We start from the raw sequence: 14,589 nt of genomic DNA, 5'->3' as shown, positions 1-14,589 counted from the left end.
AGACATATGCTGCTAGGATTTTCTCTTGTATATACTCAGCCCAACGGTTTTACTATCAACTCTATTAAACACCAAGCCAGCTCAATGTCTATTCTGTAGCTGAAAATGAATTTAAAGTACGCATACAACAGAATCTAGACTTCACCCTCAGAAAGAGATTCAGTAGGACTTGAAAAGCAAACTTTTGCAAAGAGGTGGTAAAGTACTGTGGTTTTCAAAATGTTTGGATCGGAAAGCTACCTATTCTGTCCAACAGTTCAACACAACCAGTCCTTCACAGCTCTTCCCTTAGCAATGAAACACCCGACATTCTTCCTGTCGATTCTCATCGGACTTTTCATTCGATGCATCATCTCTTTAACCATATCTTTAACCGGGGATTCACCTCTAACAGTGCTATGCTTTCCCAATCCACAAACAATGACCACCTGTGTAGGAACCACGCACTCCGCACTCTTGAACCTGTGTCGCATTGCCTCGAACCACTCCAGCATTACCAAGTACGCTGAAGCTAAATGCATGCCATGCAAATCCAACTTGCCCTCTGCAGCATCCCACACCATTGCCTCATCCACAACTGCCGATCCAACCAGCTCCTTCACCAGCAAAGCCTCATCACCATCCAAAATCCCAGTCAGTTCTCCAATGGAACACGGAACAGCATTCGGCTCCTGCAGCATTGTCATGATCGTAGGGCATGAATTCAACACCGAATTGTAAGTCCTAATTGAGAAAGGAACACTCGATTCTTTCATTTTCTGAAGCCACATTGCCATGGCAGCAAGCTCATTGTGCGCTCCATACGATGAAAGAACCATATTACAGCATATAGTATCATTACCAAACCCCTGCTTCTCCATTTGGTCCACAACCTTCAGCATTTCTTCAAACAGTCCTAACCTTCCATAGCCATAAACCACAGACCTGAATTCGAAAACCGACGCTTTCATTCCCTTAATCTTCATCTCCTGAATCAACTCATCCGCATCCTGAGGCCTATCCATGGTACATAAGCCTCCAACTATCGATTCAAAAGCTCTACGCTTCACATAAACAGAGCTAGAATTCTGAAGAAGCTGATAGAGATAACTACATGCCTTATCAAACCCACGCTTTGAGGTTATCTTCGAGTGTGACTCCACCAAGTGGCAATGAAACTGAGCAAGCTCTCGGTCTTTAGTGCCTAACTTCTCAATGGTCTCGGAGATTAAAGCTTCTGATTGGCTCTCTACTCCTTGTTTATCAAGCAACGCAACAAGGGAAGCAACCAGCTTTGGATTCCACTCAAACCAAGACGCCTCTGTGATTTTCGAGTACATCTGCAAGAACCCAATTCTGAAACTTAGTCGAATTCAAGAGTAAAACAAAACCCAATCGGGAAATGCGCAGAGGAGTTGGTCTTGACTTACTGGGAGGGCGAGGGAAGAGAGGTGAGGGTGGGTGGTGTGGGGAGAGAGGAGATAAGAGAGAGTGCTGAGAGCAGCGGACTTGGAAGAGCTAGACAGGAACTTGGAGATCAATTTGTTGGCGACGGATGGGTCGTTGGCGTTGGCTGCGAGCTTGGTCAGAAAGCGTTGGCCTTGTTTGGTGAGAGCGCATTGGATTTGAAGTGAGGGTTTTGACTGTTGGCGAGATTGGCGCCATGGCAATGCTACTGAAAATGATAGCTGCTGTGCACTGCCGAGGCTTCCCATCTGTTGGCTGAGCGTAGCAACTAGCAAGCGTCGAGCCGTCGAGGTTTCTATACAGTAGGTGGTATTGCACCAACAAAATTTCATTTCCTAGCTACTTACAAGTTACAAGTTACTTATTCAAGACGTAAATTTCATCTCACTGAACAAACGGATCTCCCATTTGTTCTGCATGGGTAAAACAGAGCAAGCCAGGGAAGCATTCGACAACATGGAGCAGCGGAACATCGTGACTTGGAACTCAATGATTGCTGGGTACGTGAGACGCGGCGAGATGGTCAAGGCCCGGAAGCTGTTCGACGAAATGCCTGAGAGAGATGTTGTGTCTTGGAATATAATGATATCTGGATACGTTTCGTGCGGCGGAAGTAGGTACATTGAGGAGGGGAGGAGGCTGTTTGATAAAATGCCGACGAGGGACTATGTTTCTTGGACCACAATGATCAGTGGGTATGCCAAGAATGGCATGATGGGAGAGGCATTGCAGCTGTTTCTGAGTGATCCGGACAAGAATATTACTTCTTGGAATGCAATGATTAGTGGGTATATGCAGAAGGGTGATGTTGAGCGTGCGGTTGTTATGAATCCATGGTATTTCTTTTGTAAGGTTTATTAGATATTTTGTTTCAACTGCTAGGGGTATTATTATTATTAGTTAGATGCGTGACACGTGTTTGCATCCTGATGATCAATATGACCTATAAGTAGTAAAAGTGTAAGGCTTTGGCTGCAATGAATGGAGATATGTTCTTTCAATTTCATCATGCCCATTTTTAGCTTTCAGCATTTTCAATTAAGCTTTGTTTTCGTTTACATTCTTATTATCTAGTACCAGAGCCTCTTCTGGGTTTGTTCTTGAATTATGGGACGCAAGGGGGCTGGGGGATCTCAGCAACCACTTACTGAGCCAACTAATGTGGAACTTGCACTGCAACAACACAAGGAACACACAGCTGCTCAGATCGGAGAGCTTCAGAGCACTCTCAACATCTATCAAGAGTCACTCAACTCGTTCCGCTCGGAGATCTTATCGGAGTTTCGGGCTATGCGCGATGCATCTGCAGTGCGACTGACCGCCTTAATCTTCTGCAAATCGGCCCAACCTCGACACCCTTGTTGGAGTCATCTCCATCCACCAAGGCTTCCATTGCTACGTCTACGGTCTCTCCTGCGGGTACGGTTCACAAACCTACCTTACCAGCTTCTTCAATGAAAGAACTGACTGGAGGGAAATCAAGCGGAACTGATGAGGCTGAGGTTTTGTTTGAGTTCAATACCACTAAGCCGTTGATACCTAATGCATATGGAGTAGTTATGAACACATTGAATGTGTCCAAAGTCAGGTCTAACCCCCAACCTAACCACTGATTTGATAGAGAGGAGAAGGGAAAAGAGACAATGAAAGAAACCCCAATGAAGGAACCACCAAAAGTCTCATTACCACAATCAGCACCAACCACTACTTATATACATGGCCCTCGACCAACCTACATACCCATACCATCTGCCGCTGCTACCGGTTTTGCTCCACCAACATATGCTCATAATTTTGGTCCAACTTCAAATTTTGTGAACACTAGTTTTGTCCCCAACAGTTTTGCAAGTGGTAAAACTATTGGATACGTGAACACAAGTTTTGCCCCAAACAGTTTTGCAAATGGTACAGCCACATGATACACTCCATACAACTATGCTTCACACAATTTTGCTTCAACTAGTTTTGTGCCTCCCTCACCCCGCCCACCACCTTACATAGACCATAACTATACTCATACACTTACCTACACAATGAGCACTACAACCACACCCCAACTTCAGTCCTCGGGACCTCCTTACCAACCATACTATCCAAATCAAGTTTTTAATCCCACACAGGCCACACCATATACCCATTTTGACCTTACTATGCCAGTATGCCTACCATGAAACAGATGAAGTTGGAATTTGGCACTTTTGGAGGAGGAGATCCTATTAAGTGACTTAACAAAGTGGAATAATATTTTGAGTTTTACCAAGTGCCAGAAGAGAGAAAGTTGGCCATTGCATCTATGCATTTGGTTGACAAAGCTTCCGATAGATGGTTTATGTTTCGCGGTGAATTTGTTCCTACTTGGTTAGGCTTGTCAGAGTTGTTAATACGAGAGTTTGGAAATAGCAATTTGGTGGATGTTCAAGCTGCTTTGGGAAGAATGAATCAAAGTGGGTCGGTAGATCAGCACATGGACCAGTTCACTCGTCTATCACGTCAAGCACCTGGTTTCTCTCCACAAATGCTCCTATCTTTCTTTCAAGGGGGCCTCAAAGATCACATTAGGGCCAAGGTGAAGGCTCTAAAGCCAAAAACGTTGTATGAAGCTTGTGACCTAGCCAAGATATTTGAAGAGGAGAGAGAATTGTTGCAAAAGCAACAAAATAAGCAGCCATACCTTGTTCCTCGGGTTGGCAATGTGGTAAATGCAACTAGGCCACTGGCAATTGCGCTTGCACCTGCACCAAATCATGTGCGTGCTATACAACCTCATGTCCCAGTTATCGCTGCTGCTCCACCAGCTGATGGTAACCGGAGACTAACACAGGCTGAGTTTCAAGACAGGAAAGCTAGAGGTCTATGCATTTTTTGTGATGCTCAATACAACCCTGGTCATAATTGCAGGAGGCCAGGACAAAGGTTAATGGTGCTTGAAATTGTTCAAGAGGAAGTGGATTTACAAGGTCATGTTGACAATGATGAGGGTGTTCAAGTGCAAGAACTTACAATAGAGGGAGAACCAGAACTACAACTACAAGCGTTGGGGGATGCCACAAGTAGCACTATGCAACTCAAGGGAACTTGTAGGAAGAACACAGTGCATGTACTCATAGATTCAGGTGCTTCACATTGTTTTGTGCACCCATCTCTATTGAGAAATACTAAAGCACAAGTAGCCACAATCAAACCATTCAAAGTGAGGTTAGCAAGTGGAGACTATATGGAAAAAAATCAGCTAGCTACATTGGAGGTGAACCTACAAGGCTATATTTATAGTGGAAAATTATGTCTTACCAATATCCGGATGTGGAATTATTTTGAGAGCAAGCTGGCTAATGACTCTTGGCGACATTACCTGAAATTTTGGCAGCATGACAATGAAGCTCCTTCAACAAGGTCAGCAACATTTGCTACAAGGAGAGTCTGCCACAAAAACAATGGTGGTTAGCTGCAAGGCTATGCAAAGGTGTTGAGAAAAGAGAGTGAGGCAGTGTTAGTTCATGTCAACCCTTAGCTACAAAATGTCAACATCATTCCTTCCAAGATCCAAGCCTTGATGTCCAAGTATGAGTCCGTTTTTACCCCACTACTGAGCTACCCCCTACTAGGAACAAAGACCACCAAATTAAACTTTTCCCAAACACCCCCCAATAAATGTGAGACCTTATAGGTATCCCCATTTCCAGAAAGAGGAGATTGAAAAGATAATTCAGGAGATGTTGGATAGTGGTGTGATTAGGCAAAGTGTCAGGCCATTTTTCTCACCAGTTTTGTTGGTTAAGAAGAAAGATGGAAGTTGGAGGTTATGCATTGACTACATGGAACTTAACGCAGCTACGGTGAAGGATAAATACCCCATACATGTAGTAGATGAACTCCTAGATGAAGTGCATGGAGATGTTGTGTTTAGCAAGCTGGACTTGAGGTCAGGATACCATCAGATACGCATGAGGGAAGAAGACATCATGAAGACTACATTTAGAACCCATTCGGGCCACTATGAATTTTTGGTGATGCCATTTGGGCTAACCAATGCACCATCCACATTTCAGTCAGTGATGAATGATGTGCTCAGGGAATGGTTGAGAAAATTTATTCTTGTCTTTTTTGATGACATTCTGATTTACAGTAACTCTATGGAGGAACATTTAGTTCACTTGGAAATGGTCTTTCAAAGATTGCAAGAGCACTCCTTGAAGGTTAAGGAAACCAAATGTAGCTTTGGTGTCTCACAAGTGGAGTATTTAGGGCACATTATTAGTGCATCAGTGGTGACTGTTGATCCAGTTAAGGTGAAGAATGTACAACAATGGGCACAACCTACAACTTTGAAACAATTAAGAGGGTTTCTTGGTCTAGCAGGTTACTACAGGAAGTACATTAGGAACTTTGGTATAATTGCAAAGCCACTAACTGATTTACTCAAGAAGGATGCATTTCACTGGTCTGACCCAGCCACTGCAGCTTTCAATGAATTGAAACATGCTTTAATCAATGCTCCAGTTATTGCTACTCCAAACTTTGCTAAGGAGTTCACAGTGGAATGTGATGCCTCAGACCTTGGCATAGGGGCAGTGTTGTCACAAGAAGGGCACCCAATTTCCTTCTTGAGTAAGGCATTATCACAGAAACACTTAGCTCTTTCGGTTTATGACAAGGAAATGCTAATTGTGGTCACTGCTGTGCAACATTGGCGGCCATATCTCCTTGGTCACCACTTCAAAATCTACACTGATCACAGGACTATTGAGCATTTCTTAAGTCAACGGATAACAACACTAGCTCAACAGAAATGGCTATTGAAACTTATGGGTTATGACTATACAATAGACTATAAGGCTGGGAAGAACAATGCAGTTCCAGATGCTCTCTCAAGGAATCCTACTATTTCCACACTCACTGGTACATCCCAACCAGTTCATCAATACCTTGAAGAGATTAAAGCAACTTGTTTACAAGACTCAATGGCACAAAAGATTATTCATACCCTTACACATGATCCAAATGAAAAAAAAAAAACATTACTCTCTTCTCAATGGTCAACTAATGTATAAGAACAAAGTTTTTGTACCACAACATGGTGACTGGAGAGCAAAGGTGATGTCTGAATATCATGATGGTTACTTGGGTGGCCATGCTGGAAGAGCTAGGTCTTATAAGAGAGTGCATAGGTGCTTTGGGTGGCCTGGTATGCAAGCAGATGTGCATAAGTTTGTGGCAGAATGTGATGTGTGTCAAAGGCAGCATTATAAAACCATATCACCACTTGGCTTGCTACAACCATTGAAAATTCCTGATGGAGCATGGAGTGTAATCTCAATGGACTTCATTGAAGGGCTTCCAACATCTGATGGAAAAATGTTATTTGGGTGATCGTGGATAAACTCACCAAGTATGCTCACTCTATCCATCTCTCTCATCCTTACATTGCTGCCTCCCTAGCTAAAATTTTTGTGAATGAGACATTTAAGTTGCATGGTTTACCTGAGGAGATCATCTCGGATAGGAATCCAATTTTTAAGTTGCAGGGTACTAAACTCAGTAAATCCTCAGCTTATCACCCCCAATCAGATGGACAGACTGAAAATTTAAATCGCACTCTTAAGCAGTATCTTAGATGTGCAGTTGGTGAAAACCTAAGGATTGGGCAAAGGCTTTGCCATGGGCTGAATAGTGGTATAATACAGCTTACCACTCTGCAATTAAAATGACACCTTTGAAGCTTTATATGGTTATGCTTCTCCTTCCATTTTGCCATACATTCCAGGATCCATTGCACTTTCCCAAGTCGATACCCAGCTGCAAGACAGAGATGCTCTATTGGAATTGCTGCGCAGGAACTTACAAAAGGCTCAAGACAGAATGAAGCACTACTATGACAAGGGTCATTCAGAGCGATTCTTTGCGGTAGGAGAATTTGTCTACTTGAAACTCCAGCCCTACAAACAACAATCAGTTCACAAGAGATTGTTCAACAAGTTGTCTGCTAAGTTTTATGGCCCTTATGAAGTGCTTGAGAAAATTGGAACAGTGGCATACAAACTCAAATTGCCACCTACTGCCAGAATCCACAATGTCTTTCACGTGTCTCTTCTAAAAAAAAAAGATCGGTCACAACTCACTAGCAACTACTGAATTGCCAGCTATTTTGGACCCAGCAAACCCAAAATGGGTACCCTCAGCTATTCTGCAGAGAAGGATGGTCAAGAAAAATCGTGTAGAAGCTACTCAATGGTTGATTCAATGGCATGGATCCAATCCTGAAGAAGCCACCTGGGAATATGCTGATGATATTTTAGCACGATTTCCAGAATTTGTCTCAGAAACTTGACCTCAAGTTTCTAGTGCAGCAGGGTGCAATGTTATGAATCAATGGTATGTCTTTCGTAAGGTTTATTAGATATTTTGTTTCAGCTACTAGGGGTATTATTATTAGTTAGATGCGTGACACGTGTTTGCATCCTGATGATCAATATGACCTATAAATAGTAAAAGTGTAAGGCTTTGGCCGCAATGAATGGAGATCTGTTCTTTCAATTTCATCGTGTCCATTTTTAGCTTTCAGCATTTTCAATTAAGCTTTGCTTTCGTTTACATTCTTATTAGCGGTTGAGTTTTTTGATAGGATGCCGTGTAGGGATAGGGCTTCTGTTAATGCACTTGTGTCGGGGCTGATTCATAACGATGAGCTGGATGCTGCTGCGTGGCTTCTTCGTGAATGTCGGAAGAAGGATGAGGGTGTGGAAGGTTTGCTGCAGGCTTATAATACTTTGATTGCTGGTTATGGTCGGAGTGGAATGGTTGAAGAAGCTCGGCAGCTGTTTGATCAGATACCATTGCATTGTGAGAAGGGGAGAGAGGAGGGTAGGAGGTTTGAGAAGAATTTTGCGTCATGGAGTTCTATGATTTCGTGCTATGTGAAGGCGGGGGATATTGTTTCTGCTAGAGAACTTTTAGACCAAATGATAGAACGAGATATCTGGACGTGGAATACTATGATTAGTGGTTATGTACGTATGTTAGATATGGAAGAGGCTGCGAACCTTTTTCGTAGAATGCCATATCCTGATGCGCGGTCATGGAATATAATGATCACAGGGTATTCCAAGGTTGGTAGTTTGGAATTGGCTCTAGGTTTTTTCGAGTTGATGCCTGAAAAGAATATAATCACTTGGACCTCCTTGATAGCAGGGTATGAAAAGAATGGGGACTTTATAGGTGGTGTTGAGGTTTTTTCTCAGATGCTATTAGAAGGAGAGAAACCTAATAGACACACTTTATCATCAGTTCTAAGTTTGAGTACCGGGTTAGTTGATCTGCATCTATAGAGAGAGGGAGCATCATTTAATTTTAATCGAAGAAGAACAGGGATTGGGCAATTTCAGTTTTGCGAAGGTCACCGAACCGAAATCGTTAGTTGTCGTATTCGCTACCTATCCAATAACTATTGGGAGCGGGTCATTGGTCTTGATCTGTTCATTTCGCGATCGGCATATTTCACAACAGGTGGGCTAACTGTGACAGCAGCGGCAGTTTTCTGGTGTGGCAGTGGTGTTGGTGGTTGTGCTATTGGAGTAGTGAAGAAGGTTTTTGTTATATCATTGACGAGCAAGGTAAACACTGGTATTAATAAGTCGTGTGGGTCGGCAGCGGTGGTGGTGTAGGTTAGGTCGTAACCCGATTTTGTTTAATTTTGTGGTTTGTTTTGTTTGGAATTAAGTGATAAATTGTCTATTTGATAAAGAAGCGACCAACGACGACGACTTGGACCACGACTCTACGAAACTGAAGATGGAGAATTTAACGTTTAAGATTGACAATTCGGATGTTGTAGAGGAGCATACAACCCAGTGGAGATCATAGTGCTAGAGAAGAGCTACTGAAGAGAGAGGTACATTTTCATTGACATTTTGTGTTTATGAATTTCAGCATTATGGATTACTGTGTAATTTGTTGTATAACTTCGATTTTTAGGTAGGAGGAAGCTTCCAGTGATGGTGTTAATTAGCATATGATCTGGTATTTGTCTCTGATCAACTTTTGTTAAGTGTTTGGTGAATAAGAATCTCTGAAAGCAAGAACTTTTGTTGTATACCTGTGCTGATGTTCATTTTAATCTATGGTTTTTTTTATGCTATTGGTTTTCTCAGGTTGGTTGATTAAAGAACATAGCCGGCCTGGCCAAACATGCCCAAGGAGTTGTTTGACTGGTTATGGATAGGTAGTTCTGTTAGCTCAGTACCTCATTCCATCCATTTGTGATAAGTTTTAATATCTCCTGTAAGTTTTGTTTATGGTTTTCACTTTCGGATGACAGAAGCTATTAGTCAGTTATGGTTATCAGATGTAATCACCATGTATATCTATTTTCACATCCTTAAATTCAAAGGGTTTTTAGACGGTACTACATAGGAAAATACTCAAAATAAACAATTCTAGATCTACATAAGGACTACGAGATCACTCTGTCAAATCATTTCTTACATGTCCTGGTTTTATTCTGCTGTCAGAACTACTTTCACAATACAATATACAGTTTACAACCTACAATGGTTATTTGGTATCTTTTTTGTTTTTCTAATTTTCTCGAGCATTATTAGGCTCTATGTTCAGTTGGGTAACCGGGAGCTCTACTAAATCACGTTCTATGTCGACAATGTATTGATATTATTACATGATTAAAGTATTGGGGCTTATATTCCTGAAATCCCTAGGGTTGGACCTTGTAAATGATTAGGCACTTCCCCAATATGTACGGTCCTATGTTGTACCTTGTGCATTAGTGAAATTATCGTTTTATGTAGGAGGTATCACTGTCTCCTTGGTACTAACACTCTTTTCTTGGTTACAGCCAAAGGTTTGGAGATATAGCTTATTGTGCAATGACAACTGATCACAAGTAAAAGGTTATGGCACCGAACTGATAAATCACTTAAAACAGGATGCACGGGATGTTGGGTGAACCCGACGTATGCAATGGTTCCTCTTGTATATGTTTCGCACAATGATCTAGCTGTGGCTCATTTTTTTTAAATTCCACTCGGCATGAGTGCTAATTTATTCACCTCTACATCTTTTTGAAAAATTGTATTGCAGTTTTTGCTCTGCATTTTTCATGGCTTATATGTATCCAATATCAGCAACTAAGGTGAGCTATCAATAATTTCTTGAAGGAGATTACATTGCTTGAGCTAACGTGGTTTCACAGCTAGTTCTGGGTGGCATATTGTCTGTTGGGATTGTGAAGCGAAAGGAACGTCTCACTCCTTAAATGATAAACCATTTGCCCTCTGATTTTGTGTTAAAGCTTTTTTTCTTTAGTTTGTACTGGCTTCTTGTAAATGTTCAAATTGTTTGGGAATCAAATTTTTTTGTTTTGTTTATATCAAGAACTCTTCATATACTTGTGTAAGTTTAAAAGCACGTAACATTTATATATTTAAGAATGTTATGTATTCTGTATATATGTTAACAATTAATCATGATATCTAAAAAGACAAATCAAACGCCAGAGACATTAAATTAATATCATAAAACCGAGAAGTACCCTTGTAGAGAAGATAACATGCTTCTTAGCGATAAATCCACCTAGGCAAGAAGTACGTACACTTATAGAAATGATACATGTATGCTCCTAGGTAATGTACTAAAGACAATGCATCCTCCTAGGCAAGAAGCACCCTAGCTAGTAGATTAGATATATGCTCTTAGGTGAGAAGTACCCTAGTAGATAAATTTGAAGACGAAGGTGTTGTAAATATCGACAATTTTGTGATAGAGTCCTCGTAGTCTATAAATTTGTTACATTTTCTACAACTTTTTTTTTATGTATATAAGGACAATTTATAAGATATTTTATAATAAATGTTCTATAAGTTGTAAATACAAGACCATGACCATATTTACATGTTCATGCTTATTTTACAAATCTGAAGACGAATGTGTTGTAAAGGACCAAAGGTAGTAAATTTACATTCATGTAATAGATTTTTCGGTTGTGTAATTGGGTGTCCTCTTTGTAATTTTCATTATTGAGAAAATTATTACATTTTTCACATCATTTTTATGAATACGATGACAATCGATAAAAGTTTTTGTAATACATTTTCATATAAATTTTAATTACAATGCCACGACCATAAGTATATGGTCTTAACTCATTTTACAAATTTGAAGACAAATGTGTTGTAAAGGTCGTAAATTTTTACATTTGCACAAAAGAGTCAATTTGTCATCATTCATGTAATAGAGTACTCAAATGTGTAGTCGAGTGATATTCTAAGTTATTACATTTTTCACAATATTATTACGAATACAAGGACAAGTGATACAAAATTCTGTAATAAATGTAATATAAGTTGTAATTATAAGGTCATGACCATATTTACATGTTCATGACTCAATTATAAATTTGAAAATAAATGTGTTGTAAAGGTAGTAAATTCTCATATTTACACAAAACAGTCCATGAATCCTTATTCATGTAATAGATTGCTCAATTGTGTAATTGGGTGGTATTATTTATTATTACATTTTTTTACTACACTATTATGAATACGAGGAAAATTGATACAATTTTTTTGTAATAAATGTTATGTAAGTTGTAAATTACAATGTCATGACTATATTTACATGTTCGTAACTCATTTTACAAATTTGAAGACGAATGTGTACTAAATGTGATAATTTTTCATATTTACACAAAAAAGTCTATGTGTCTTCACTCATATAATAGTGTACTCAATTGTGTAAAAATGTTCTAACTATTATATTTACAAGATCGACCAATAAATTTTGAAAATTACTATAACTGTGATAATAAATTATTATTTTTGTCTAATTTGATGTAATTAATATATTGATGACCTCTATTATATGTTTTTGGACAAATTTACTAACATGACAACAAATGTGTTGTTCAATTTGTAAAAATAAAAATAAAAATTGTCATGTGTTATTTATTGGGTAATCTGATGACCTGTTGTCCAGGTTACAAAGATTAAATAAAAAAAAAGAGAACAAAAAAAGAGGGGTACCACATACTGCTCAGTACCGTAGCCTGTCTCGGTGCAACCCACGTATATAAAATTTATTGCAGTTCTACTTCTACATGCATGTGCATATGCATGATTGGTTGAAGAAGGCCGGAATTAATTTAAATCCATGATTAGTGAATTTGAGCCACGTATCAAACACTATGCCTCCCTTGTGGACATCATTTTGGTCGGCATAGAAAGCTTGAGGAGGCTAGGGATTTAATCAATAGAATGCCATTTGAACCTGATAAGGCTGTGTGGGGAGCATTATTAGGTGCTTGTAGAGTGCATAACAATGTGGAGTTGCCAAAAGTTGCAGCCGAAGCATTGATAAGATTTGAACCCAACAACTCAGCTCCGTATGTATTGTTGTACAATATGTATGCTGATGCTGAACTATGGGATGACGCAGCAGCTGTGAGATCGCTGGTGGTTGAAAACAGGAAAACAAAGCATGCTGCCCATAGGAATTCATGTTATTCGCATTGCTGAGATGTCAAACCTTTTTACTCACTGGAAAAAGAATTGCACAATATTCCTCAGAGGCTTAGAAATCACTGATGGATGAAAATGGGATAACAATGCATGCTGCCTACATTAGCGTGAGTTGTTCGCGTTGCTGGGATGTCAAACCTTTTCACTCACTGGAGAAAATTTGAATCAAGTAGGGATCTCTATCATGACTCATGAGCAGTACTAAGTTCTAGTAGTTTGGTTTAATAATGATCAGATATGCTATATAAACTTAAAGTCAAATATAAGTGTAGACACATGAAATTTAATGAAGTAAATTATCTTCGTTAAATAATTAAATCGACCAAGAGCCCGACAAAATTGCACACGTGGCCAAAAGTCAACAAAGTTGGTGCGGATCCGAATAAAACTCGTGTCAGCACATAAATTATGATTGTAATTGAAGCTACGTGATTCCGACGTAAATTAGAAATTGAATGTCACTGACGATTCAAAATGGTAATCGGACATTCGATTAAATTAATAAATTTTTAACGGTTGTAATTAAATCAATTATTTTCGGTTTAATTTAGTTATGAGAATAACTAACTTTAAATTAATCGGAAAATATATATTGATTTAATTATACAATTAAAGAAATTTATTATTTTAGTGTCATTAAAATATTCTACAAAATAGAAGGCTTGACACTATAATTACCCCCCTTCAACATGAAGAGAGGGGACTTGAGAAGAAGAGAGAAAATCACTTGAGCAAGATCACTCTCGACAAATCTCGAAGTCTCTCAAGTCCACGAAGATCATCAAATCCACGAAGAATCGTCAAGCCACCAAATCGCTCGTTCTTCATCAAATTCAAATCCAAACTCAAGTCTACAAAGAATCATCAAGCGGCCAAATCGCTCGTTCTTCATCAAATCCAAATCCAAACTCAAGTCCACGAAGAATCATCAAACGGTCATATCGCTCGTTCTTCATCAAATTCAAATCCAAATCAAACTCAAATTCTCAAGATCAAGTGCACGTCACCCTTGATCCAAGTCATATACGGAGATAGAATCAAAGAAGTTTACAAAGATTGTGTGACAAACGCGCTCACATGTTCCATACATTTCACTAAGACTAAACCATTGATAATGATTTAGGGTTACATTAAAAAAAAACCATTGATAATGATGGATGATGTATATGAAAATGCGCTAATGACCTACCATTTTACCTCGAGAACAAACTAGTGTGTCACTCACATAATTTGCGAGCACCAATGACACTAACGAGACACTAATAATCTTATAATATTTTTGACTTTAAATACAGAGCACGTATCTTTACTACTATAAAACAGACATTCAAGTACTATTAAATTACAAACTTTAAAAAAAAAATATCATTTTCATATCACACTCATAAACAAACAAATAAAAGTATGACAAATTATAAAAATGTACAATCTCCAAACTTATATTAGAAAAAGTCACTACTTATGAATTAATTATAAAAATGTCATTATATTTAAGTGAAAATTAGAAAAAGGTCAACAAAATTAGAAAAACGTCACTTTAAAAATATTTTTGGACTGTTTTACCCTTTCTCACTATTTTTCTTCATTTTTTTCTTTTTTTTCTAATTTCGGCCATAAC

At 39.1% G+C, this 14,589-nt stretch overlaps 1 protein-coding gene and 1 pseudogene across 1 annotated transcript; one reads left to right on the top strand and one right to left on the bottom strand.

Moving 5' to 3' along the window:
• Nucleotides 1–257: 257 nt before the first annotated feature.
• LOC126782688 (pentatricopeptide repeat-containing protein At2g17033) lies at nucleotides 258–1,705 on the bottom strand. Its single transcript, XM_050507987.1, has 2 exons — nucleotides 1,410–1,705; nucleotides 258–1,319 (listed from the first exon to the last, which is right to left on the bottom strand). The coding sequence occupies exons 1-2, from the start codon at nucleotides 1,692–1,694 to the stop codon at nucleotides 258–260; spliced, it is 1,347 nt and encodes a 448-aa protein (XP_050363944.1). The 5' UTR covers nucleotides 1,695–1,705.
• Nucleotides 1,706–1,830: 125 nt separating this feature from the next.
• LOC126784016 (pentatricopeptide repeat-containing protein At1g62260, mitochondrial-like) lies at nucleotides 1,831–13,161 on the top strand (annotated as a pseudogene).
• Nucleotides 13,162–14,589: the final 1,428 nt, after the last annotated feature.

Source organism: Argentina anserina, chromosome 2, assembly GCF_933775445.1.
Source record: "Argentina anserina chromosome 2, drPotAnse1.1, whole genome shotgun sequence".
NCBI classification, from domain to species: Eukaryota; Viridiplantae; Streptophyta; class Magnoliopsida; order Rosales; family Rosaceae; genus Argentina; species Argentina anserina.
The sequence above is the reverse complement of the archived record's forward strand: the minus strand, read 5'-3'. Positions and strand labels throughout refer to the sequence as shown.

What these genes read in the sequence shown, in the direction of transcription:
- LOC126782688 (XM_050507987.1), bottom strand. Translation starts at nt 1,694, where the DNA reads ATGGGAAGCCTCGGCAGTGCACAGCAGCTATCATTTTCAGTAGCATTG. An exon ending in TCTCTTCCCTCGCCCTCCCA is followed by an intron (nt 1,320 to 1,409) that starts GTAAGTCAAGAC and finishes GGGTTCTTGCAG; the next exon opens with ATGTACTCGAAAATCACAGA.